General features: G+C 36.8%; 1 protein-coding gene across 10 annotated transcripts in view; it reads right to left on the reverse strand.

Annotated features, from left to right (window-relative positions):
- Nucleotides 1-80: 80 nt before the first annotated feature.
- HECTD1 (HECT domain E3 ubiquitin protein ligase 1) overlaps nt 81-26,562 on the reverse strand; it is a 63,259-nt gene continuing 36,777 nt past the window's right edge. For 5 of the 10 annotated variants that reach the window (XM_042047036.1, XM_042047035.1, XM_042047034.1 and 2 more), the window contains exons 24-42: nt 26,230-26,406; nt 22,653-23,489; nt 18,816-19,037; nt 16,994-17,127; nt 14,609-14,765; nt 13,558-13,780; nt 11,055-11,109; nt 10,634-10,816; nt 10,078-10,288; nt 9,910-9,995; nt 8,219-8,346; nt 6,273-6,474; nt 5,991-6,128; nt 5,134-5,741; nt 3,222-3,300; nt 3,017-3,110; nt 2,554-2,704; nt 1,548-1,692; nt 81-1,157 (exon numbers count right to left, since the gene is read on the reverse strand). In XM_042047036.1, coding sequence (XP_041902970.1) covers nt 1,020-1,157; nt 1,548-1,692; nt 2,554-2,704; nt 3,017-3,110; nt 3,222-3,300; nt 5,134-5,741; nt 5,991-6,128; nt 6,273-6,474; nt 8,219-8,346; nt 9,910-9,995; nt 10,078-10,288; nt 10,634-10,816; nt 11,055-11,109; nt 13,558-13,780; nt 14,609-14,765; nt 16,994-17,127; nt 18,816-19,037; nt 22,653-23,489; nt 26,230-26,406 — 3,968 coding nt within the window. In that variant the 3' untranslated portion in view covers nt 81-1,019. The remainder of the gene's footprint in view (nt 1,158-1,547; nt 1,693-2,553; nt 2,705-3,016; nt 3,111-3,221; nt 3,301-5,133; nt 5,742-5,990; nt 6,129-6,272; nt 6,475-8,218; nt 8,347-9,909; nt 9,996-10,077; nt 10,289-10,633; nt 10,817-11,054; nt 11,110-13,557; nt 13,781-14,608; nt 14,766-16,993; nt 17,128-18,815; nt 19,038-22,652; nt 23,490-26,229; nt 26,407-26,562) is intronic. The other 5 variants (XM_042047041.1, XM_042047038.1, XM_042047037.1 and 2 more) reach the window with 3 other exon arrangements.

Genomic DNA, 26,562 nt, shown 5'->3' on the forward strand with positions numbered 1-26,562 from the left:
AACCTGCCACATGCAGGTTATTACTGCTGGACTTGTTCTTAAGAAGTTGCACTTCTTCTGAAAAGACTTGAACACAGAGATGAATTTGTGAGATCAGTAGTTCTTTTATGTAGTTCTTTTAAACCTTTAAAAAAGCATGGCACATTGTTCAGAACATGTACAGAGATTTAATAAGTACTAATGAAGTATTCAGAAGAGACATTTTTATATGTTGCAAACATTTTAATGATTACTTTTTGAGCTTACACATTGGGTGCTTTTTTTTTTAAACTTCAAACTGCAACAAGTTAAATAAATGTTTATAATATACAAAGAAAATACAACCGAAAGTAAAACTTGCTTTAAGTGTGCCTTGCACTAGGAACCAGTGTTTTTTAATAGCTTTATTGTTGAGCTGCACAAACACACTTAAGGATTTGATCTTTATAGCAGGGCATTTGAGAAATCAAAATATATTCCCACTTGAAAGAAAAAGAAGAAAAAAAAATGGTTGTGCATGATTATATGCAAAAACCCACTAAAATACTCCAATAGTGCAGGCACCATTAAAAAAGAAAAGGCTGGAGATGCCCATTAAGTCTAAATTTTAAAGGAAGCAAGTTTCTGACCATTTAGCTTAAAGCCAGCAAAACAGGGATCAGTGATGGCAACTGTAGTGTACAGGGTATTAAAAGACAAACTTTACACAATACACTGTTAGAAATTTGTATCAGTGAACACTGAAAATCTGATGATCTGTTCTTTGGAACAGTCAAACAGAAACACCTTAATTTCCAGTTGTGCAAGCCCTTGAAGCATCACACAGTGTTCTGTGCCAATTTCTTGCTGGCTGTGTAGTTACAAGGATTTATTTTGTCATTAGCAGCTAACAAACATTCCACATTTTCCTAAAGCCTCACAGGTGAAAAAAAGGCAAGTCTCGTCAGAGCACAGCGTGGAGATCGTATTTTTGCACACAAACACAAGAGGCTTCGCTAGCATCAAAAAACACTTCCATGTCCCAGGCTGTGGTCAGTGGCTCAGTTGAGATGGAAGCCTTTCTCCATGGTAGCAGCTAGCAGACGCTCCCTCATAATCTCCTCAGAAGAATACTCAGGCAACTTTAGGTAATGCACACATGTATTCACAGATGGATAACTTGCATCTGTAGCATCAACCTGAGGAAAAAAAATGTTTACTGCAGTTGTTCACAGCATTCAGTATGGAAGTTAAAAGTTGTAAAGTCCTATAATTCATGGCACTTGCTGCATACGTAACACCAGTTGTCAGAAACAGTAACATCAGCAAAGCTACAGGCAAATTTATAAATATACTTGCTTTATATGTACATTAATACTTTGATATTTAAATATATGAATTGTATATGAAAATATGAGATACATATGTATGATGTCAGAGAACAGACCTGAAACAAGAGGTTAGTACCGAAACTCAGCATAGTGCCATAAATGAAGTAACTAAAATAAAAATCATCACTGTTATTGTAGAAAGTCTCGCATTGCAAAGCCAAAGCAGCTGGCTTAAAGTGTGACCGGGAGAGGCGGTACCTTGCGCACAACAGTGAGCCGGGGATGGAGGTTTGCCAGCCCTCCTGGTGGGAGTGTCGAACAACCAGTGGTGAACTGGAGAAAAGCCTTCCTCTCATCCGAAGACATACCACACAAGACTCTCACAAATCGAAGGAATCCAGGGCTTAAAATAAAGGAAAATAATTAGTTCTGATAACACTACATGAGATTGTGGAGCTTTTTTTAATTTCTCTTAACTTGGCACAGCAGAATTACAATCTCTAGTCACGTTTATGTGAACATTGTAAGATTCTAGGGCCTGGTGAGTATTCACAATAAAACATCTTAAAATCCAGAAAAATAGTGTTTAATCTCTTTGCAAAGTATCACACAAAAAAAATGTAGGTACATACATATCTTGGGGTGTTATTTGGGTACCTTGCATTTGAATGCATATGACTGGGTAGAGAAGTGAGCTCAAACATTCCAGCAGGCTTATTCTAACACAGTTCCAGAAGTCATTTGTATGTTACTGCTACCAAGCATGACAAGCAGCAAAAACAAATCCCAAACCCAACAAACCCAAAAACATCAAGACCGCCTCCTGATAGCCACCACCAGTAAGTATATTTGTCCCCTGCATAGTACACTTTCTTTTTTAACTACACTTCAAGAGAAAGAAATAAGAAATACAGGCAAAGTAAGAACTGTACACAGCCAGAAAAAAATTATAACTACTATCAAACATGAGAATAAAAACTCTAAAATCTATTTTTAGTCATCTGTATTAGCTGCCATTATGTTTTCACTAGTTACTTGTATTTGAGTAATTTTTTTATCTTCTCTCATCACAAAGCTACCAATTACCTTCTAATCTATCTGTTTTAACACATGGTTATTTCATGCAGTTTTAGACAATCACCTGCTCTTCAGAAACTACCAGTTTCATCAAATTTGGCATCTTCATCTAATGAAGATTCTGGACATTCTGTCACTTTACATTATCTTTTAGCTATTAGTTTAAAATCACTCAGAATAAAAGTACCTATCTCTTGTATATCCCAGTTTGGGTTCGGTGTAATTGATGATATCCTCAGCTGCCCAAGAAGGTGACTGATTTCCACAAAGAATCATCTGAACCTCTTCATGGCTGAAGGAACTCAGCTTCTCCATTGGAAAGACTCTGTTGAAGCCATCTTTAATTTACACAAGATACAGTTATAAACATGAGTCCAAATAATGTTTATAAAGTAATGTCAGCATTTAAGTTGTATTTTAGTCAAACCAGAATCAATCAATAGTTTCTTAATTAAGGTAAATGGAACCTCTTCATGATTAAAAACAGCATAACTAATGCAAAGGTATTCTGAAATGAGTACCTTACCTATTGCATTCTCAATTAAAAGGTTTATTTTTGAAAGCCATTCTATGCCACCACTTTAAACCAGCACACCCTAAACATCGATTATTCCATCTAAGTTCATATATGTTGTTATATTTAGAATTACCTCTGAAGGCCTCCATTTGTTTCTGTATACCAGTATGCATGCAGAAGTCAAACATGAGATCTACATACTCCTCTGCATTATCCATTGTTACAGTCTGCAAAGACAGTAGATAAATACCGTAAGAATTCACTGTTCATAAAAGTTATTGTTGAGACAATAAAAATTTAACTGCTGGTTAAATTGTAAAGGTAGGTTGTCTCCTTACCTCATCTTCACCACCTGGTTTGAGATCCACAGCTGTAAACCCATATACTTTTGACGAAGGGCAAAACTGAAAATTTAAACTTCAAAATACAAAGGTAGTTAATAATTGCAAAGTCTGCTACTGCTTTTGTAAATACACCAGATTTACAACCTGTCACACCCAAAAGCACCTCACTGGATTTCAAACCATTGTGGATCACTTTGTACCACTGTTCATGTATATACAAAAGTACAGAACTACAAACAGTAATGGACTACACAGATAATATGTGTTTCAAACACATGGCATGCAAATGCATATACTCACCCCTCTATTTATGTGGATTTGATAAACATTGACAATTTCATAAATTTGGATATCTTTAAGCTATCAGCTTCAAAACTACTCAAATCATTTAATTCAGCTCACAAATTCAGAAAAATAATTTCCATTAATTTCCAGCAATAACAATTACAGAGCCACTTAACCTATTAGGCATTTAGACCCTTCAACAGTGTTACTTGCTTTCTCTCCATAACAAGCCAGGCTAAAGTCCACAAGCCCTTTAATCTATTACAGATCATTGATAGGAGGGCTCCAAAGATGGGGGAGGGTCTAGAGAGGAAGCCATACAAGTGGTTGAGGTCCCTTGGTCTGTTCAGTGTGGAGGAGACTGAGGGGAGACCTCACTGCAGTTACAAGTTCCTCGTGAAGGGGAAGAAGAGGGGCAGGCACTGATCTCTTCTCTGTGGTAGCCAGTGACAGGCTCTGAGGCAATGGCCTCCACTTGTTGGGGTCTCCTCCCCTGCCATGGAGCCCTGGGAGAGGGGCCCTGGGGGGGGGAGACACGGGGTTTCCCTGCCCCTGGTCACCTTTGTTTCCCATTGGTTGGTTTGTGTTCCCTGGTGTGGCCAAGGACCCTCGGGTCCCGTGACTACGGAGTTCCTGAGGAGAGCCCCGGCCATGCGGCTGGAGAAATAAAGACCTCTGAAACATCTACCACGAATCTGTCCATATATACTTCGTTTCCACAGGACTCCTGGTTTGAAATATACTTGTTGCAGTAATCCCCGCTGCAACATCAACTTGCTGTCAGGGAAGGTCTAAATTGAGTATTAAAAAAAGGCTGTTCCCCCAGAGGGTGGTTGGGCACTGGAAGAGGCTCCCCAGGGAAGTGGTCACAGCACCAGCCTGACAAAGTTCAAGAAGTGTTTGGACAAAGCTCTCCAGCACATGGTGCGACTCTTGGGGATGGTGCTGTGCAGGTTGATCCTTGGGGGTTCCTTCCAGCTCAGGACAGTCTATGATTCCAAGGCCATAAGAAATTACTGAACTCTGACACTACGCAATTTTTGTGGCACAATATGATTATAATAAATAACCCATAATATTAATGGTAGAAAAACTGTTGTTTCAAAGGAAATACTTAAAATTAGGGAGGATGACATCCTGACATGGGTTTACACAGGTATGGGTACTTTGTCTTTTACATTTGCTAAAAGTCAACATATGCTCTGTTTAACATGGATTCAACACTGCACTAGGAACACAATCTGAAATTTCAATCTGTCCTCTTTAAAAGCTCTCCAAAAATCTTGATAAATTTCAAGTTATCATAGCACAGAAATTACTGAATCACCCTTTTTTTAAAGGTGTGATTTTACAAGTATTTGTGTTTACAAGTACTTATGTTTCCAGAGTCATACAGCACTGCAGCGTAGCCACATTTAAGATTAGGAAACTGAGCAAGTTGGAAGAGAAAATCCTCAAACCAAGGAAGAAGAATATGGCTGCATCTCTATGGATTCCCCCTTGCAATGATGCTATTTTAAAATAAAATACCTTCATTTTTAATTATGTGTTGACTTCTGTCTCTATCTCTTCTATCTCAAACACTGTTTGCACATCTATAAATAAATATGAAAACTCTTACCCCAAATCCTCTATGCTAAGAGGAGGCCCCGAACCTGATGGATTCTTCAGCATTAATTCTTGCAGTTTTGTGTTCTTTTCATCTTCTGATAGATTTTTGTTGCTTAAAATTTGACGTCTTTTAATTGCAAGGTCCTTAATTTCTTTTAGAAACCTAGCTCTGTGTGGGTTTACTAATTCAAAGTCTTCCCATGTCAAAATTCCATTAAACCAGGCCGGAGGCTTAGGTTTTGGTGGATCAAGAATAAATTCTGATTTGGAGTCTTCTTCCAGACTTCCTACTGACAAGGAATCATGCCCTTCTTCTGTAGAAGCCTCTGACTGACTTTCAGTACAGTGCAAGTCTCTGTCACCCCGTGATTCATATATCAACTTACTCATGTTACTTTTAATGTCCCCCATACACATGAGTTTAAAAAAAGGCTTAGAAATGGGTAAATCCACAAGTCTATTGTCCTGAATGCATTTAGCCAAGAAAATTCCAAGGAAATGAAAGAGTTTGGTTATTCTTTCAAGTTCATCACTATCTTGTGGGAATGGTGCTGTAAACAGTCCACATGATCTCTGTACATAGTAGCCAGGTGGTTTCAACCCACCACCAATATCAACCTGAGTTAAGAGACAGACAAAAAAAGCAGACATGGTTAAAGGTGGATTTAAGTATATATTGGCACCGTCTAACTTATTATACTCTACTGCTCTGTTAAGAAGAGAACAATTTAAAAAACAAGCTGTGGACCAGAGTGGTCATTCTTGAACATGATGACTAGATGCTCCATGAACATGGATGTCTAGCTTGTTTTTCTTTTTTTTTTTTTTTACACAAGTACCCAGTTTAAAATGCAAATTAAAATGTACCTGACGAGACTCATCATCTGGAAAATCATCATCACAAAGCCAAGCTCCCAAATCTGTCCTCTGAAATTCTGCTGCCACCAATGCATAAAATTCCAAGGTAGGACCCAGGCCTGTTCCTTCCTCCCCTAAAAACTCAACCTAGAAAAACACAAGGGAAGTTAATAGTAAAAGAAAATCCTAGTGAAATGTTCAGCATTGGTTATGGAACAGGATATTCAATATCCTGTCCAGTACGTTAGAAATAGCTATCTAACCTCGCTCTGCTAGGCAGATATGCTTTACCTCTAGAACAGATTTTCTGTCTGCATGAATCTGCATGACATTTTCTGCCCATTCCATCAAGGATTCACCTCGCGGAACTTTTACTCTTTCATGCTTGAGGCGTCCAACTCTGAATTCTCCTGGATCGTCACGTCGCACTGTGCTGGTGGTCCTTGTCCGTTCAACAGTGGCTTCACGTCTGTTCTGCAGCCATACAATTGCTCTGGGGAAAAACCAACCACCAGTTATTTAAAACCTCCATGTCTACCAGCACAAAAACTTGAAAGTAGTCACCAACAAAAAGTAACTTGTTGAGTACTAATTGCCTCCTAATTTTTTTTTTTTAGGTATAAACCAAACTATTTATCAGCCTGAAATGCCCCAAAATATGGGCTGCTTCATATTTTATGAAGTCAGAAAACTAAATAATTTCTAATGTAAGTCCCAGCTTCTAATGATAGCACCAATGAAAATATACAATTCTTGATCTGAATTCCTATACTTTTCTCATTACAGTGGAAAGAGCAAAAGGTAGCATTTACTGTAGAATTTTTAATCACAGATGCTCAGAACTGTTTATAAAACAGACACATATTACACCTTTCATTATATACTGTAAGGCAGTTGCACATCACTCCATTGATACTGACCAAGTTTTGCAGATTTATCTACTTACACATTCCTTAGAGCAACACAGAACCGAAGTTCAAGGGCAATCATAGACAAATAGACCCATATCAGTGAGGGAAGAACAGCTGCCTTTAATAGCAGTACTTATACAAAGTCAGATTTCCAAATTTTTGTACGTACTATCTATGCAGCACTAAACTATCTACAAAGCTACCGTCTGCTGTTCTGCAAATACAGCCCAGTGTCATGACAGAGAGAGAGAGAGAGAGAGTGTACACACCTACAGTTCATACAGAATAGATGAGTTTTAAGAACTACTACCAGTATTTGAAGAGCTTAAGAAAGCTCTTTACTTACAAAGTAAGTAACATGAAATGTTTCCTGAGGGATCTCTTTAAAATGCAGCTTTTCTAAAAAGTACGTTTTTCCAAAACAAAACAAAAAAGACCCCAACATGTGGGCCATTTTTCTGTAAAAGTTATAATTTTTACACAACAAAAAGATTTAAATTGATGTCTTTCAAGATAATACCTTCTCTTCCTTTCTCCTTCTTTTTAAATGCCTCATTTTATACTCTTTATGAGGCATTTCTACTGCATATAAGACAAAACAGTAATTTCAGCAACACTCTCTCTACCCTTTGGGTTGGAAAACAAAGTGTAGCAACAGGCAAGAAAACCCTCAAAAACAAATTCTTCTTTCTCATTACAAAAAGTATACCAACAAAAAGGTTTACACTGCCCACATACTCTCAAGGTAATGACTGCTGCAATCAAAATATTAACGATACCTAGGTAACAAAGCACTCTAGAGGGTACCCTTAGATGTTTTAAAGTCTGGTTCTGTTACAGTTTCATTATGCAGCTAATAGTAACTTTCAAAATAGTATATTATTTGTAGATTTTTTTCTGTTTTGTTAAAATATTAGTGAATTAAAAATAAACGAACCAAAACAATCCCAAAACAATTGCTGGACCATAAAAATGTATGTGATTAGGTGTATGTTTTCAAAAAACATTTAATTCATATGATTCTCCAAGTGGTTTTGGATTTTGGATCCTTTATGCAATGAACTGTAACCCAGACAAATTGGCCAATGGGATAACCTAGCTATAAGTACACAAGTAAATCTTCAGCTAAGTTAAAAAATGAAATTTCTTGTCATTCTGAGCTTTTCCATCTTCTTCCTTCTATTAGCCAAAATTATTCAGATTTGGCAAGCAAAATTTGTCTCATTAGGATTAAGGTCCTCCTTCTGGAAATCAGCAATTTAGAAACTATTATATGTAAAAAAAGAAAAGGAAGCAGTCATATTTCTTTTAATATTTTTTTTTTACCTTGATGCGCCAAATGCTGTACATGTGAAGTACAACTGTCTTGTTTCAAATGGAATTAAGAAAGGACACTTGCTTGTCAGTTGCTCACACCAGTCTGGCAAAGCTCCACTTGCTAGTGCCAAGGGTTCCTGTAGTTTAATGTAACGGGGGAAAAAAAAAGTGTTAATAATAATTTGACTTAGGTGGTTCCAACAAGTTTGTAACTAAGTACATACACAGCAAATACACCCAAGTACAGAGCTTTTATCCGTGCTTGAGTAAGTTTCCTTCTTCTCAGCAACTGAGATTTTTTTCCTCTTTTAAATGCTATCAATATGGAAGCTGTATGAGGAGCAGCTGAGCTCACTTGGTCTGTTCAGCCTGGAGAAGACGAGACCGAGGAGAGACCTTATTGCTGCATACTATTTCCTTGTGAGGGGAAGAGGAGGAACAGTGCACCGGTTTGGGTAAATTTGGAAATATATCCTCTTAGAGAAGACAGAAGGCACCAATCTCTTCTCTGGCGTGACAGGACTCAAGGAAATGGCCTGAAGTTGTGTCAGGGGAGGTTTAGGGCAGGTATTGGGAAAAGACTGTTTACCCAGAGGGCGGGTAAATAGGTCACCAAGCCTGATAGGGCTCAAGAAGCATTTGAACAATGCTCTCAGGCACAGGGTGTGACTCTTGGGATGTTCTGCACAGATCCAGGAGTTGGATTCGATGATCCCGATGGATCCCTTCCAACTCAGCATATTCTGTCATTCTAAGTTCATAAAATTTCTAGGACTTCAGAATGGACACGGAGTGCTTTGACACAGACGATAAAAGCTCTAGTAAATTGCTGGGATATACACTGCTCAAAAGCACTGTGGGGAGATCAAAGTACCCAATTACCTGGAGAGAATTACTCCTGAGTTTTGCCCAAAAGAGATTAGATATTACCTTTTCAATATCAGAAGACATGAAAGAAACTTGGTGGTAGAAAAGTTATCCCCTTGAAATATTACTACAGTCCCTTCTGAAATACAATTAAAATAAACTATACTACAGAAATTTTAACTACAAGGATGTTCACGGTGCCAGAACAGTCTTCGAAAGAACACGAGAAATTGAAACGTTTTTTAAACAAATAATTAGGACAATGTGACTGTAAAAAAAAACCCTGAACCTCAAAAAGCACACAAGGGCTAATTAAGTTGAGAATATTCTTTAATCTTTGTTGAAGAAAATGTAGTTCTACTGAAGAACTACATCTTAAAGTTTTCTTTTTAATGTATCTAACTAACCTGGGACCAATAAGATGCTTTCTAAATGCTATTTTTGAAAGCTTTATGTAGAATGTATGAGTAATAAAACGTCTGTAAACCCTAACACAATAAATTGCCTTTTTTCCATAATCATCAGGCAGACAGACACACTACATTGTAACATCGATGTCTGGTACAGAAAAAAATTATTATTATTCATAACCAAGATATATCAAGTAAAAAAGCTTTGTATGCTTTGTACAAAACCAAACTGCATGTTTTTATTCAGACTAGCCTGTTTTTAGAGAATTTACTCATTCAAAATGTAAGAAAGAAAATATGTATTAAGCAATTCAAAAATGGCAAAAAACTAATAATTTCAAACAGCCAAGGTAAGGAAGGGAATAATAGAGTCCTAAACCAATATTACATATATACACTATGTATAATGTGTTAGTGTAATACCTCAATCTGTTGCAGAATCTTTGTAGTAATTTTTTTACTTGTGAATTCATCTGGTGGAAAGTTAAACTGAGGATGATCATCTCCTTCTGAAAATAATCAAGAGAAAAGTTTTCTTTTATTTTGTTTTCATTAAAATATTTCAGAAGCTCTGCAAAATAACTAAGTTACCTTCTTGAGAAGTCCGTGCTGTGTAAGGGTCACTGGCAACTATATACAAAATTCTAAGCAACTGCAGAACATCTTCTACTCCACAGGAGTTCTGTCCGCTGCCAGCTTTGGCCTGAGGTTGTTCCTTGGCCAAACTAAGGATATCAGAATTTTGAAGAGTAGAAATGGCCCCTTGACTCAATCCAGATTTTGATCCATGTTCACAAAAATCCTGTAAAAAAAAATGGTTAAGAATGAAAACTGCATGTTGGTGTCTTTAGGACTGCATTCCAAGTTGATGATTTGAAAAAATCAAAATGGTTACTGTGCTCAAATGTAACAATTAATCAAACTGCGCATGGTGCAAATCATTATTCAAATGCATTTTAACACAACTACACTTAACAGAAGACGTTAAAATAAAAAGGCAAGAGCAGCAAAACCTAAACTTGATATTGGCTTTTGAATATTCAACTTCCCTATAAATATGATGGCTCTCCCTCCACAAGAATCTTTAAAGCTGCAAAACAAAGCACACAGCCATTCATAATAAAAAAGTTTGGATGCAGACATATACCTTGTATGCAGCTATGAGCTGGGAACAATTTCTGTTTTTCCTAATACTTTTATTAGTGCCGGTTAATTTCCAGTGGCGCAGGAAAGCTGAGTCTGCATTCTTCTGCAGGTAGGTTATCAAGTCATTCTTTGGTAATTCATCAGTGCCAAGGTACTGCTCCACATGCTCTACTGACCAGCAACCCTACAACAGGAACCACCAAATGTTGGTTTTTCCTGATTGTAAAGTCTTTAAGATTTCACATGCAATATATAATGTCTTTCTTAAAGGAGCATGCATTTACAAATATACTCACTAATATTCTTTAAGTAATTGAAAACTGTTAGTTTTTTTTAATGTAGCATTTCAAAAACTGCAATAAGATTTCTTTTGCTTTTATTAAAACAGCCATAAAACACAAAGGCACAGAAGTAGGCCTTACCATTTTTCCACTTTCTTTCTCTTTATCAGAATCCTTCATTTCTCTGTACATGATTCTAGACATCAAAACAATGAGTTAATATTTCATACTCATAGCACATCCTCTAAATTCTGAGGTTATACATTGACTTGTTAGATAATATGATGTAAAACAGCAACAGCAGCTGCTCTTTGCTGCACAAAACATCTGGGACACCCAGTGGCAGCAAAGTTCTTAAGCTCTATTTTCATGATGTTGGTATTTATCTTGCAAAGTATTTAATTTATGTTTCCTTAAGTGAGACTTGAGTAATCAAATAACCTTCATCGTGCCAATTTCCCAAGCCGTCTTTAGATTCTTCACTACACATGCACCAACTCTTTAAAATTTTTAAGTCCTAGGGAAGCTTACTGTGCATTAACTTAGAAGATTACAACTATTTCTCATGTTTTCTAACTAGAAAATAGTTTGTTACAGCATGCAATTTTTGACAGAAGGCAACTCAGACAATAGGTGCAACATATAAGCACTGATGAAATCTGAAATACAGTTAAAAATACTGCACCCCTCCTTATTGCAGTTGTCACTTTCATAGGCATTATTCTTCTAGTATGACAGAAGGGGTAGTAAATGAAAAACACCATCATACAGTCTCACAATTTCTGTCTATTGCTGTAAAGCTAGTAAGGTCAAATTAACATCGAGAGAATAGTTAAGGTTGGAAGGGCCCTCAAACATCACGCTTAAATAGAATTTCCTGTATTTCAATTTGAGCCTTTTTTCTTCTTCTCCTTTCACATGTCACAACAAAGAAAAGTCCATACTCTGCCTTCCCTATATCCTCCCATCAGGTATTCATACACATTGGTAAGAGCCCACAAGTCTTTTTTCCTCCAGGCTAGACAAATCCAGATCTCTCAGAATCTTTTTTGTACGACAGAAGCAATAAGCCTTTTAATCGTCCTAGCAGCCCCTTGCTAGACTCAGTCATGTCCATGTCTCTCTGGTACTGAGGAGCCATAGCTGGGTTATATGTAACTGGGATATAGCACTGCAGGTGTGTCTCACCAGTGCTGAGCAGATGGGGAAGATCACCTCACTCAACCTTCCTAATGCAGCCCAGGGTGCTGCTGATCATCTTTGCTCTTGGGGTCCATAGCTGGCTCATGCCACCCAACTTTATGTCCACCTGGACCCTCAGGGCCTTTTTCAACAACCTCCTTTCCAGCCAGCTGACCCCCAGCCTGAACCAGCACAAGCAGATTTTTCCCCAGCTGACAGACTTTACATCTCCCTTTGTGCAATATCACAAAGCTTCTGTCTCCCCATTTCTCCAGCATGATGACGTCTCTTGGAACGGCAGCACAACCATCTGCTCCAACAGGGACTCCTCCCCAGTTTTGTCTTGCCTGCAAGCTGATGGTCTGCTCTGTCCCATCATACAGTCCACTAATATGGATGTTTAAACTATCCTGGACCCAGTATCAACCCTTGGGGTACAACAAGGACCTTTACACCAAGGACCACAACCATCTGAGCCTGGCAGTTCAGGGGTTTTTCAGACACTATCTAGTCCATGCTTTCTAAGTTTGTCAGTGAGAGAGAAAGCGTTGAAAGCCTTCCTAAAGTCGAGGAAAATAACATCTGCTGCTTTCTTCTCATCCACTGAGCCAGGCATATAGTAGAAGGCTATAATGCTGGTTAAGCATGATGTTCTCTTCATAAATCCATGCCACATACTTCCCATCACCTCCTTATCCTTCATTGTTTGAAAATGGTTTCCAGGACTATCTCTATCACCTTTCCAGGGATTAAAGAGTGACCAGTTTGTAGTTTCCTAGATCCTTCCTGCTTTTGTGGGAGGCAGGAATGAGACTTCCTTTTCTCCAGTCCTCAGAAGTATCTCCCAATCCTCATGACCTTCCAAAGATAATAAAGAGTGGCCAGCTCCTCTGGGTACATTCCATGGGGTCCCATGGACTTATATGTCGAGTGAGTGTTCACTAACCTTTTGCCATTCACATCTCACCAGATTCAACTCCAGATGTGCTCTGGTTTTCCTAATGCTCTACCTTCAAGCTGGGACAACTAAGATTCCTCCTAGATAACTTGACCCATCTTCCACTCCTTGCATGCTTCCCTTTCACACTTTTTTGTTCACCCACGCAGGTCTCCTACTGACTCTGCCTGACTTCCTACATATTGGGATGGACTGTCCTTGAGTCTGGAGAACATGATCCTTGAAAAAAAAAAATCAATCAACTCTCCTGGACTTCTCTTTTCGCTAGGACTATAACCCCATGGGATTTTTCCAAGCAGATCCCTAAAGATTATGATTTTTTTCTTTGGTTTTTCAGGCACAGCAATAGTTTTAAAACCAGTAATAACATCCTGACATAAACACAAAAAGAAAATTAATTCTAGCATTGCTTATTACAAAGGAGTTAAAAAATTAACATTGTTTCCCATCCATTTTCTAATCAGTCAGTGTTCTCCACACAGAATAATGAACTGGTAAGCTTACGTGTATGTTGGCTCCCAAATACGTCTAAGTTTGTCAGATTTCACACTGCCATTACAGGAAAGCTGTAACAATTTCTGTACATAGTAAAAGATGGTAGATCGAAAGTTCGTTAGGGGCAGTTCTACTTCTCGAGTTGTTCCAAGACCTGAAACTTTCAAAGTAAGTGCTAAACGTGGCGAAGGCATGCACTCAACCTCTTCCAGCAGTTCTGAATGAGGTGTACCTGCAAAAATTATTTGAGAACCCTTAATACAAAATATATAATGCATGACAAGGTGGCTTAAACACCAATAACATGGTTCAATAAGGAAGTGCAATGACTTATTGCACACATGCCAAAGAGACGAGACTGAGTTCTAACTATGAACTAAATTACGATTGAAGAATTTCTTTATGGGAGTAAAATTAACAGGAATTTCTGAAATGCCTATTGATCCCTGCATCTTGGTAACACCTCCTTAGATATTATCACAGCACATGCATTCTTCTTTTCATACACAATATCTTCCTTTCAGTTCTTCAAAATAAGCAGTGGCTTATTTGCACATATGCTAAAACCTACTTATTCCTCTCTGTAACGAACGTTGAGTATATCCACAGTGCTGAACAAGAATGATCTAAAGAGCCAAGGAGCAAAATCAGGTGCTGTGCTGCTGATCGTTCACACTGCTTCATCACTGCATTACCCTTCCCCTGCCTTGGCTTTGCACTGTTTCAGCACGCCCTCTCCAAAGCTATTCTGTGTAGCTTTAACACAGTTAAGTCCCTGTAGTGGAACCAGACATATCAAGGTATTTATCACATCTTTATCATATCAAGAGATTTTATCATTTATCATGCTTATTTTACACAGCATTTAATTTACTTTTCCCTCAATAATGCTTAGACCTGCAGAGGTAGATGAAACTCTCATTTAAGCAAAGAAAAGCCACACAGCCGCAAGAGCATGTTGTACTGGTTAGTAGTGATAGGATCCCCAGATGCAGTGGGCCCTTAACAGTGAATCTCCACCCTAAAGTCAGATTAAGCATCACATATCTTGTCAGCATACCTGGTGGAGGGATTTCTAGGTCAGTTGTCTGTTGCACATTAGTACGACCAGGCCTTGGGTCAAAAGCAGGAACCAAAGCAGAAAACTGCCGTTTCAATACATAATCATCATCCCATGTTCTTCTACGGCCTCCTTTGGTTTCATACTCCTCTTCTTCCTAAAAAAAAAAAAACAAACCCAAACAAAACAAAAAACCCAAAAACCCTAGTTGTTTTTTCGATTCTTCTAAAGAGAATAATTTTATTTAAAAATTGTAAGTTTATGAATACAAACAGTCACAAACTAAACTGCAACTCTACTCAGCTCTGGTAAGGCTGCATCTGGAGTGCTGTTTCCAGTTCTGGTCTCCTCAGTCAGGAGAGACATGGAGCTCCTGGAGAGGGCCTAGACAAAGCTACAGATATGACATAGGGACTGGAGCATCTCTCTTATGAGGAAAGCCTGGGGGAGATGGGCCTGTTCAGCCTCAAGAAGAGGCATCTGGGAAGGGACCTCATCACTGTCTGAAGACAGGGTGTCAAGAAGATGGATCCAGGCTCTTCCCAGTGGTGCCAAGCAATAGGACAAGAGGCAGAAACTGATGCACAGGAAGTTCCACCTGCACGAGTAAGAATTTTACCGTGTGAGTGATCACACACTGAGACCGGTTGCCCAGAGAAGTTGTGGAGTCTCCCTCACTGGAGATACTCGAGAACCATCTGGACACAATCCTGTGCCATGTGCTCTAGGATGACCCTGTTTGAGCAGGGAGGTTGGAGCAGATGACCCACTGCAGCTCTTATCAACCTTACCCATTCCATCATTTCATTATGTCTTCATTATGTTAATTTTCTCTAGAAAATCAACATAAAATAAATCAAAGCTGGCACATATAGTTCCACTTAACTGGTCAAGCAGGAATCAAAATTATCAAACCCACAGAAATTAACATAAATGGACTAACCCTAAAACAGGTGTATTTATAGTTTCTGGAAAGAATTAAAGTTTCCATGAAGCACCAGAACACAGGAAAATACAAAGTACTGAAGACCAGCAAAGTTGGTGTAGGTATTTTGTGTATTCCACAAACTTTGTAATACCAGAGGTTCAAATATACCCAGTGATGTCAAAACAAACAAATTAATTTTTTTGAAAACAAGAAGCACTTTTTTCCAAAGTGTATACATATATTGATACATAACGTATACACATTTTATCCAGAGATTAAATCAAATATCAAAATACTAGAACTATTTTGGTGGGGAAAAGTACCTAATTTTCAATAAGCTTTAACAAGTATTAATTGCTTATGAATTTTCTACAACAAGCTTTTAATCTGTTCAACTCCTCATTGAGAAGAATTACATGGAATATCAAAGGGAATAGTACTGGAACCCAAGAAAGAAAAATTTTCTTTTCCAGACCTGCTTCTTGCTGTATAATCTCAAGCCAAGTCTACTTTAGCTACTTCTGCTACTTCCCATGAACAATAGTAACTCCATTTAATAATTTTTTTAATTATTCAACATTGTACAAACTAAAGTTACTGCTTGCATTGTAGATCCACTTAAGTAGTACTGGCTTGGTTTTTTCCTAACTTTGTACCTTTGTGGAGAAGGTGAAAAAAGATGTTTAGTAATGTACTTGAGTTTCTCTTAAAAGCATAATTACAGTAAGTTAAAACGCTAAATATTTTGGTTCAAATGAAATAAATATTTACATATTAATTACAAGATGAAGTTTCTGTAATTCCATAAAACAGTATTTATATTTATTCTGTAAAACATAAAATTACCATTGGTGAAGCCTTATATTTTTCCTCTTAGATCTTGCAATATTCATGAAGGCCAAGCATTATTCATACCAATAAAAAACAACCAAATGAAAAGCCAGAACTCTTGACAGTGTAAGCAAGAACCATGTGAACTACCATGCTGGGTTTTGTTTTACCCCCACCCCATTGTTTTTTTTGTTGGGGTTTTGGGGATTTTTTTGAGAAGCGAGAGATTTCCCCTGGCAAACTTTTGCTTCATACAGGCCTATAGTTAAACACATGCCAGAACTGAATCATTACAAAATACAGCAGCGTATCCACAAAGTTGTATCATTTCATCAGCCTGTGAACTATCAGTTCTACTGATCCATCATTTCTACTGTCTTGTCAACTTGTTCCCAGCCTGGTTTTAAAACATTAATTCTGACCCATAAGGTCTCGGGTATCCTGGTGTTTAAAAACACTTTTCTTGTGTTTTTGACTACATGCAAGAAATGAAGTAAATCTAAATAAATGTGTTTTAATTAATGGAGATATTATAGCTAGGACTTCCTATTGCAAAAAAAAAATCTGTGGATTTTTAATGCAGCTGTTAATCAATTAAGACACCACCTATGCTAACTATACCATACCATAACTTCTTCATATTCTTGATCTTCTTGGTTATCATCTTCATTTTCATCATCTTCTTCATCTGGTTCAGGTAGATCCTCATCATCATCTAACTCTGCCAACAGAGTACTAGCTCGGCAGCTATCAAGAAAATCTATAACACACACATATATATATATTTACATACAGAGCAAAAGCCAAGTATAACTTTTAAAGCAGAATTTTTAAAATTAAAGAACCAAAGCATTGGAAAGAGTGAAAAAGCAAATCTTACTTAAACCAGAAAGAGAAAACTAAAAAATTGCCTATTGCATAACAGGAATAAAAGCTGTGATAAAAGCATATAGCTGTTAAAAAGTCCAGGGATCTAGTCAATAGCATAACTATAAAAGCACTTACTATTGGTAAAAGTGATCAGCAAGAGTGATCAGTTTCTCATTTGCTTATAGTATTTTATAATTACACTTATTTTAGATTACAAAAGATCACCAAAAAATGGTGTACAAATGCGCATTATCTGTTTCTATGTCTCAATAATTTAAAAACAGGTGAGTGATGTAATTTCCACAAAAAATGTGTGGTTTAGACCTTAATTTACAATATAAAGGACATGTAAGATAAACATTTAAGAGTGGTATTTTAAAGATTCAATTGCTAATTAATTACTGTAACAAGAAGTTGAAGGCCAAGTTCCATTTTACTCACTTAGCACTAAGACTTAAAAAACAATCTCCCAAAACCAGAAAGGAAGTTCACAGCAATCCAAGTGGACTGGGATGAAGCTCTGAACTTCTACACTTTTCTATGCACATAGAAACTATCTATACCACCCAAACACCCTTTGTATTGTTGCTACCACCCCTATTGATACTTGAATGCACTCTATTTGCTCAGTTGTTGGTGATATAATTTAAGACTTGTCACACAATCAAAACATCAAATTAGACTTAATTAAAAGAGCAAAGGGAAACAGTATACGCAGATATATTAATCAACTGCCTCCAAGCAGCTCAATTCCAATACCCATTGAAACTACCAGAAATTTTTCAAGCAATTTCAATAGGCAACAAAATAGAACACAATCTTAATCGAACAATATTTTAAAAAAATCAAGTATCTTTTCTTTCAAGAATATCTCACAGTTCAATAAACTTTACATTAGGAAGTATTTTCCCATATCCATCCCAAGTTTTTCTTGACTTCATTTTATCAGCTCGATTCCTGTGTATTACCGACCGAGTTATCTAAATCTTCTCTCACTGTATTCATACGCCTCAAGTAACTTCTGTCCTAAAGTCTATTTCTAAGGTATAGCATTCACAGAACTCTGGATCTGTTTGTAAATCATGTAATTTCATTCTTCCTGTCAATTTTTGTATTTTTTTCAATTTTTTTGCAATTACTATGATGGTATTGAGATACCTGGAAGCTATTTTAAGGGTACAATGTGCCTAATACAAGCTACATCAGACTGTGCATGTAGCATGCCTATACAACGCAACAAAAAATAACATTTTGACTGTAATTAGAAGTACATACGCAAACTACATTAGGAACTAAACTTGAGGAGGGAAAATATTCAAGTGCCTAGATAAATTATACCATAAATAATAGTAATATAGGATAGAAACTGTTGAAAATAAAGATTTGAGAACAGAAAGAAATACTACGTTAACATTATTTTACTTACTGCCTTACAGAACTAGTAACACATGAACAGCTCAACTTTCAAATACTTTTCAGTAAGTAAACTACTATATGAGAAAATCATAACAATGGGATAAAAGGAAAAGTCATTAATGGGAAGTCTAATGCTTATGTTCATTTAAAAATGAAACTTACCATATAAAGAATATTCTGCCTCCTGCCCTGTATCGCTCTCACTAGATGTTGATGTTAGGCTAGTAGTTAGAGTATTACTAAGCGACTGACCAACAGATAAAACTGTAGTTGCTGTAGCTACATTGCTGCTGCTAGTAACACTGGATGTAGACATGGTCACTGTTGATGTGGTACCAGTTGTAGTCAGATTAGGAAAACTTTGGGCACCCATAAGAGGAGAAGCTATAGATAAAGATATGGTAAGATAAAATAAATGATTTGATGACTTGAAGAGTACAACTTACATGCATGACTCCTGTGTTGAAAAATATATTTGGGGCTGAAAAATTATCAGTGTGTTATTTTATAATAAAGAGCAACAGACTATAAAGGGGAAGGGTTTCCCAATGCAAAAGTGCATCTTACAACATAGATGCCCACTTCTGAGCTTATTCCCTTGCAAACATTTAAGATAAATAATTTTATCAAATAAAGCCCCAAAATCCCACTATAAATCTGAAATTACTTAATTTCATTTTCAACATACGTAAAGAATTTCTGAAATCTGTTACTCCAACATTGTGATCTGTCTTTAAATCTAAAATGAAATTTAACATCTAAATTATCGTATTATATAGTGCAAACAAGTTAACTACATATATAAGTGAATTGGGAAGAGAACATATTAAAACAAATGTGAAACTTGTGATGAATATGCACTTTTTCAAGGTTCTTAAATCAGCTCTGACTTGTTATTTTTCACACAACTACTAAAATATATGTTCATCACAGTCAACAAGCCTGAACTGACAGCACTGTGAAATGTATGACTTAAGTTGGATGATTTATAGAAATAGTTTTCAGAATAAGCAAGCAACAACTAAAAAGTTACCTTACTGTACATTCAATAAAACAGTAAATGCATTTTAGTTAACAACTGAAACAAGACCGAATTCACTGTAGACTCAACAGAAAGAACTTCAGTAGTGTGCATAACTGAGTATAAGTTATACCTATGTGCAACTACACATTTAGAATCCAGTCTGCAAAACATGTTCTCACATGCTTATCTTTAAACAAGGAGATTAATCACAAGTTTGGAGAGAAAAATTTGAGAGGTCATCTATACTAAGAATTTAAGCCTTAGGTTTTTCAATCTACTTTTTCTAAACTTTATCAAATGTAAGTTTTGCAGTTTTAAAAGAAACATTTTCATTATTGCCATTTATGTAAACTGAGACACTGCTTTCTTAAAAAAAAAAACAAAACAAACACCTCTGCATTTCATATTATTATCACCAAAGTTTGCAAAGGTTACTACTCTGAAGAAGGATATAACAAAGCTTCTTCCCCTAACGGCATTTGGCAACTTTTTGTGAAAAATAAATGTTACTGTTTCTGCTTTCCTTCTCTGTTACATACAGCTACTACACACATCCCAGCCCCTTAAGAACATACCTAACATTCTGCAAATAAAAATGTAACAATGCAGGGAGGGTATGAAACACTAGTGTAATAATGAGGGAAAGTGCAAATTTTAAATTTAGAGTTGTTAATAAGCTTATGTTCTTCTCTATGAAAGCACGAAAATGAAAAACCAGGTTTTTTGTTGTTCAAGAGCTTGAAAATACATTGTTCAGTATTCACATCTTTTACCCTCTGCTAATTAATAACAGCAAACTCTCTGCTGTTACAATAAACAGAAAAAGATATTAAGCATCAGCATTCTGTTTGCTCTGAATTCAAGAGCAAATTGAAACCGGCTACCCTAGATACCACTTAGCTTCTGGCAAATAGTGATGTTTTCAATGGAACCAGTACAGCAAGTCCAGAAAGACTTACATCACTAACAATGATTTCAGTCTTGACTTTTGGGGTGTTGGGTTGTTGTGCATGGTTTGTTTGATTGTGGGGTTTTTTTGTTTGGTTTGGTTGGTTGGGTTTTTTTAACCTGAACAGGCTAAAAACCCCCAAAAATAAATAAATTTAAAAAAAAAAAAAATCAAGCTTTTTACAATGCTCTAATTGAACTCTGGTGAGATTGCTCAAATTTAGTCTCTGATCTCTTTTAGCAATATGAGTTAACATTTACAGTTTCTATTCATATAAAAAGTATAAACCAAAATAATTCCTACATGAAAGATAATAGAATGTATGGCTATTTTTATCACAGAATTAAATTTTTAAGTTGCCCCGTTCTTATTTCTAACTTTTGCACTGTATGGTATCAAACATCCATGAAATCTTATATATGCTGTTGAAATATTTTACCATGTTTTTCAAAGGTGGTCTCTTTTCTCTCCCCTCAATACAAAAGTACTTCAGAAGCAGAGCCACTATCTGTCTAAAAGGGGATCATTTACTGGCAAGCTTTCTTTGAGTATCTTATTTACATTTTTATTGCAGGTTGTGAAAGACTTTCTGCCCCACCCCTAGTATCACAACATGAATGTAAAAAAAAAAAAAAATCAACAACATTAAAAAAAAAAATCCCCCCCAACAAAAAAAGAGAACATTCAGTATTTAAAAACATTTAAAAATGCTAAAAGCAAACACCACATTTCTAAATAAGGAAGCATAGAATCATAGAATTGTTAAGGTTGGAAGAGACTTCTAAGACTGAATCCAACTGTTAGCCCAGCACTGCCATGTTCACTGCTAAACCATATTCCCAGGTGCCACATCTACACAACTTCTGATCACTTTTAGGGACGGTGATTCCATCACTGCTTTGGGCCACCCATTCCAGCACCTGACCATGATTTCAGTGAAGAAATTTTTCCTAGTATCTAATCTAAACCTCCCCTGTCACTTCTTACCTGAGAAGAGAGGCTGCCCCCCACCTCATTACAACTTCCTTTCAGGCAGTTGTAGAGAGCAATAATGCCTGAACCTCCTTTTCTCCAGGCTAAAAAACCCTCAGCCACTCCAACCCTTCACCAGCTTCACTAACAACCATGACAAGCATGAAAGCTTAACAAGAAATTTATGTTTTTTCTAGCTTGGGTAATTTCACTTTTTCTAACTTGCCTACCTCATGAAATGCAGTTCTCTGGTTAAAATACTATCACCATCAGAGAACAAAATACCTGACAAGTAACAACTTTGATGGGAGCACGCTCAAAAAAGAGTGAACTCGCAACAAGCAGGTTTACAACTTACCTTGCTAATACCTTGATCCTACATAAAATCTGAGAACATGCAAATGTTTAAGCATGTATATGTCGTTTAAAACAGTTAACTACAAACTTCCTTACATTTAATGCGCCTGAACAGTTCACTGAATCTAAGCCTTAATGACCATACCATCTCTAGAAAACACACAGTATTAGAGTACATTATATTATGTAGCTTGACAGAATCAGGAATCTGCTAACATTTCATTATACTGTAGTTCTTTTTCCTTTGTACTGTGTTCTTAGCTCCTATACTCAGACACTTCACAATATGCATAAACTGCCCTTCCTGAGGAAAATGGAAATATAATAGAAATTGGCATGTATAAGGTGAATATGCAAAATCTACACAGAGCAGAAAGCCTAAGTACCTGACATTAGCTACTGTTGCTAGACTTCCAACTTCTTGGTCTAAACCATACCCTCTCCTTAAACCTGTAATGGACATCAATTTCAAATTTCTTTCTATTTGATGGGTACCACAGTGTAATCTGACATCACAGGGCAATGTAACACTTTTCAGCTGACAGGAACTCTGAGTCCTTCAAGAGTTCTACAGGTATAAAAAAGGTCAAGGCTGCTCTAAGTACATTTCTCTGTTAGGCCAACACAATCCAAACTTAAGTGTAACAAAAGCCAAAGAAACAAAATCCTCAACTAAAAATAAAAATTGCTTACTTACTTGCAGTACTCACAACATTTCTTCCCAAAGTATTAGTATTGTTATCACTGCTACTCCGGCTTAAATTCATGTTGTTTGTGGCATTGGTACGTGCTATGTTTGCCACTCTTCGTACAAAGGACTCCAGGCTAGAAGTTTCTCGAGATGATAAGTTCGGAACACTTGCACTGGAGCTCATGGGTGCCCCAGCAGCCAACAAAGAACTGACTGAGAGTCTGTTACTCGCCGAAGAGCTTAGAGGTCGTTGGGAAGCTGCTTCTTTATTAGTCAGTTCGGAGACTGAACTCACGTCAGGAGAGCTTACGCTAACAATTCCCATGGATATAGCACTGGACTCCCCAGGAGTACGTATTGAGTTATCAGGACCTAACTTCCTCTCTGCATTTTCGTTTCCCATGTCCGCTGTTAAGGTGCTGGTGCTCGCACTGGAAGATGACCCTATATCAGCCTGAGGCACACTATCAGCGGAAGACAGAACAACAATTGGTTCATGGACGTCAGTGCCTGAAACTATATTTTGCTCCAATACGCTTTCTGATCTCCGCTCCATTTTGGTCGAGCCCAAGCTGATGTCGCTGCTACTTGCCACGCTACACACAGAACTGCTGCTTCCTTTTCTACTTGAGGAGCCTGCAGCAGCAGTCGTCTTGTCTGGACAGTTGTTTTTCACCAAGCTGCTCCATGACTGCGTTGTGCCTGAAACAGTGGATGAAACAGGTTTGGGTGATGCCGCTGAGTCAGGGTCGTACCCTGGCGCAAGCTTGAGGTCAAACTTTCCTTCTGCGCCCATACGGTAAGAGTTAGAGCCACCAGCATCCCAGGTGACATCAATCCAGCCTGGAAAGGGACAGGAGTTTGTGAGATCCAGCAGAAAGCAGACAGGAGGCGTGTCAGACAGTAGCTCCACAATGTGGGATCAGCTTCTCATTAGGGCTCTATGTCTGAATCAATGAAATCACTAAGTGACCCTTACAGCCAATTAAAAAATAAGTATTTAAATATAAACAATTTAGTATTTTGCAATGTTGTCAATTTAGAGGCTGCTCATTTTTGCCACCTTAATCTTCAGGGTCACAGAATCCAGCTGAAAATAAAGTTTTCTTCAGGAAGGAACCTGACCTACTAGGATCTCTCAAAATTTTATTAGCATTTATCAAAATTGGATTCTCTAATAACAGAAATGTATATTAAAATGTATTGTAACTTTGTTAGTATCTACCAAGAAGCTGTAATTATTACAAGGACATTCAGTAACATTTTTCTTTGTTGGATGCTTGTGGATAAGCATATTTACCCAACAGAAGACATGTTAAGAAACTACTGAGTTTGAGATTTCTTATTCTTAAAGTGAAAGAATTAATTTACTGATACACAGCTTTTTAGTTCAGCAAGTTATACTGACTCAAACATTCCTTATTCATAAAAAAAGTCTTATGGCAGTCAGGTAAGGGCTACTTCAAGTAAAATTTCAGGGTTGCAAAGAGAATGTGTTTCATAGAAAAAAAACTAGCCTGGGACCAGAACAAAACTCCAAAGCAATGCTACTCTTCAGTTCCTTTATTAAATTATTATTTTGAGTAGCAGAATTTCTTAAGAGTTAAATATAATAAATCTGCAATAATGAGGGTAACATGCAAAATTTAGCTAACTAGGGCAGAAATGGGGGCAAAATTTATTTTTACTTGTCTAAATATGTACCATGATCTAAGAGTCACCTAAAAAATCCCTTCTAGTATTTCTCACTTAACTGCAACAAATGTTGATGTAACTATTTTAATTGATACACATTTCCTTCAAGAATGAAATCCCTAAAGTTTAGTCTACTTCTGCAATCTCAGACAAAGTCAAAACAAGTATCAGGTCCAGATACACACATACTTTTCTTTATTAAAACAGAAGAGAGCTAATATCAAGTAAAATAATCGTTTATTACTGTCAGGTGCACCTTCAGCTTTCAAATATCCAAAAGTCAATACTCCTAGACTGAAACAGATGATCACAGGCAATTTGCTATTTAGAAATATCACTCTGGAGAAAAAGTAGTTAAAAATGGATAAAGTTTTAAGATATGATAAGTAGACATCTCATCCCCAAATGAGCAGGTTTAGATCATGTTATTCTTGTATGATTTAGTTCCTTCTTCATGAGCTATAGCTGAGTAGCTTCATGCCACTAAACCTTTGAAGGATAAAATTGTGACGCAAATCTGAATTTTTTTCTTCTACAATTTATTTGCCTTTTTTATCAAATACAAAAAACTGCTCCATACTGTAGTTCGAGAGTATATTTTTTCCCTTTTATGAATATCTGAACCTGGTATTTTTTTTCAAAGCATAACTAAATAACTGTTTTTGTTTTGTATAGTTCCTTTCCCTAAAGTATTAATTACAAGCGGTTTTAAATCGGAACAAATTTTAAGTACGTATTATGTACTCAGAGTTGTACTGCTCCATCATTAGAGGCCTAAAACAACATAAAATTTGTCTAAAATTGTGAACAAAGACCAAAAAAGTAAATGAGATACTATTTTCAAGATTCTATATGAAAGAAAGCTGGGACACGAATGAGATGGTTTGCATCACCATTTGATAAATGAACCTCAATTTCACCTATGGTTAAGTGGGAAAGTTTTACTGGAACATAGGAATAAAACCACTGATTTGGTAGAATACTACTCACCAATAACACCTCAGATCTTCACAATTATAATGTAGCTATGGATATTGTTGCATCTGATAAAAATACATGGATGATTGAAGACTTCCCTACAAGCTATACTGAACATCTTAAATAAAGTTCAGTTTCAAATCATTTTAAGAGACTGTGTTTTGGACTTCTCCATGTTTGAAAGCTGACACCTCAATAAACTACAAGAAACTTTCAAGTCTGACAAAGAATGAACCTAAGAGTGGCTGAAGGTGCTTCAGAAACAAGGCAAGTCTTATACACCTCAAAATAGGGGGAAGAGAAGGGAAAAGGTAGAAAGTATGTTCAGCTGACAAGATCATCACCTCCCCTGGAGCCTCTTCAATAACTTAACTTTTACTGAGCACTGACTTCCGTGGGTGTTGCAGGGTTTATTTTGCTCCTTAAGCTAATAAATTTTCATGCTTTAACTAAAAAAAAAACAACTTGATCCCAAAGAAGCTTGCAAGGTAGGAAAGGTATAGGATATAACAAAAGTCAAGAAAAATATTGCAAATGCTCAGCTGGAAGAAATGAAGAAGTTAATCATAGATTTTGCAGGCCCAAAGCTTAATTTATCAGCTTGCATCACTCACCTTCATATACTTTGTAACAAATGTCTAAATAAGTTTCGTATTTTAATAACAGTTTAGTGTTTTAATTAACCAAAGCTGTATAAAAGTTTCCTTTACAGCAAGAATTTTTTTCATGCGTTCAAATGGAATTTCACAGATGGACCCCAACAACTGTAGTATTTTAAGCTTCTTCTCTCCAAAGTATTTAAAACTTTTATCAACTTTATCAAGACATTACAAAAGAAATACTTTAACACTACCCATTCTGCATGATCTAATGCAACAGACATTTATAAATTCAGGCAACTCATGCTCACCATTATGCAGTTCTCCTGTAACAGTGCCTTCACCCTGTGGGCTTCCATCCTGATCTCTCCATTTCCAATCAATTCCTCTGATTACACGAGCTCCTGGAACCATGTATTTTAACACCTGAGAACGGACTAGACGTCGCTGCCTTCTCAGATTTGCTTCAGCTTCTTTAGCAGCTTTTCCTACAAGAAATGTAAGTTGAAAAGACTTGAAAGTATTGAATGGGCAATAATTTTGAGCTTATTTCTAAGCAAGTTCAACTGCACAAGTTAACGTCCTTTTTTACACTGATTTTTATGTTGTATGCTCATTAGCATTTTAAAGGAGCAAATAGGATA

This window comes from Corvus kubaryi, unplaced genomic scaffold, assembly GCF_017639235.1.
Source record: "Corvus kubaryi isolate FWS band 111438036 unplaced genomic scaffold, C.kubaryi_AGA036_p1.0 66, whole genome shotgun sequence".
Taxonomy (NCBI): domain Eukaryota; kingdom Metazoa; phylum Chordata; class Aves; order Passeriformes; family Corvidae; genus Corvus; species Corvus kubaryi.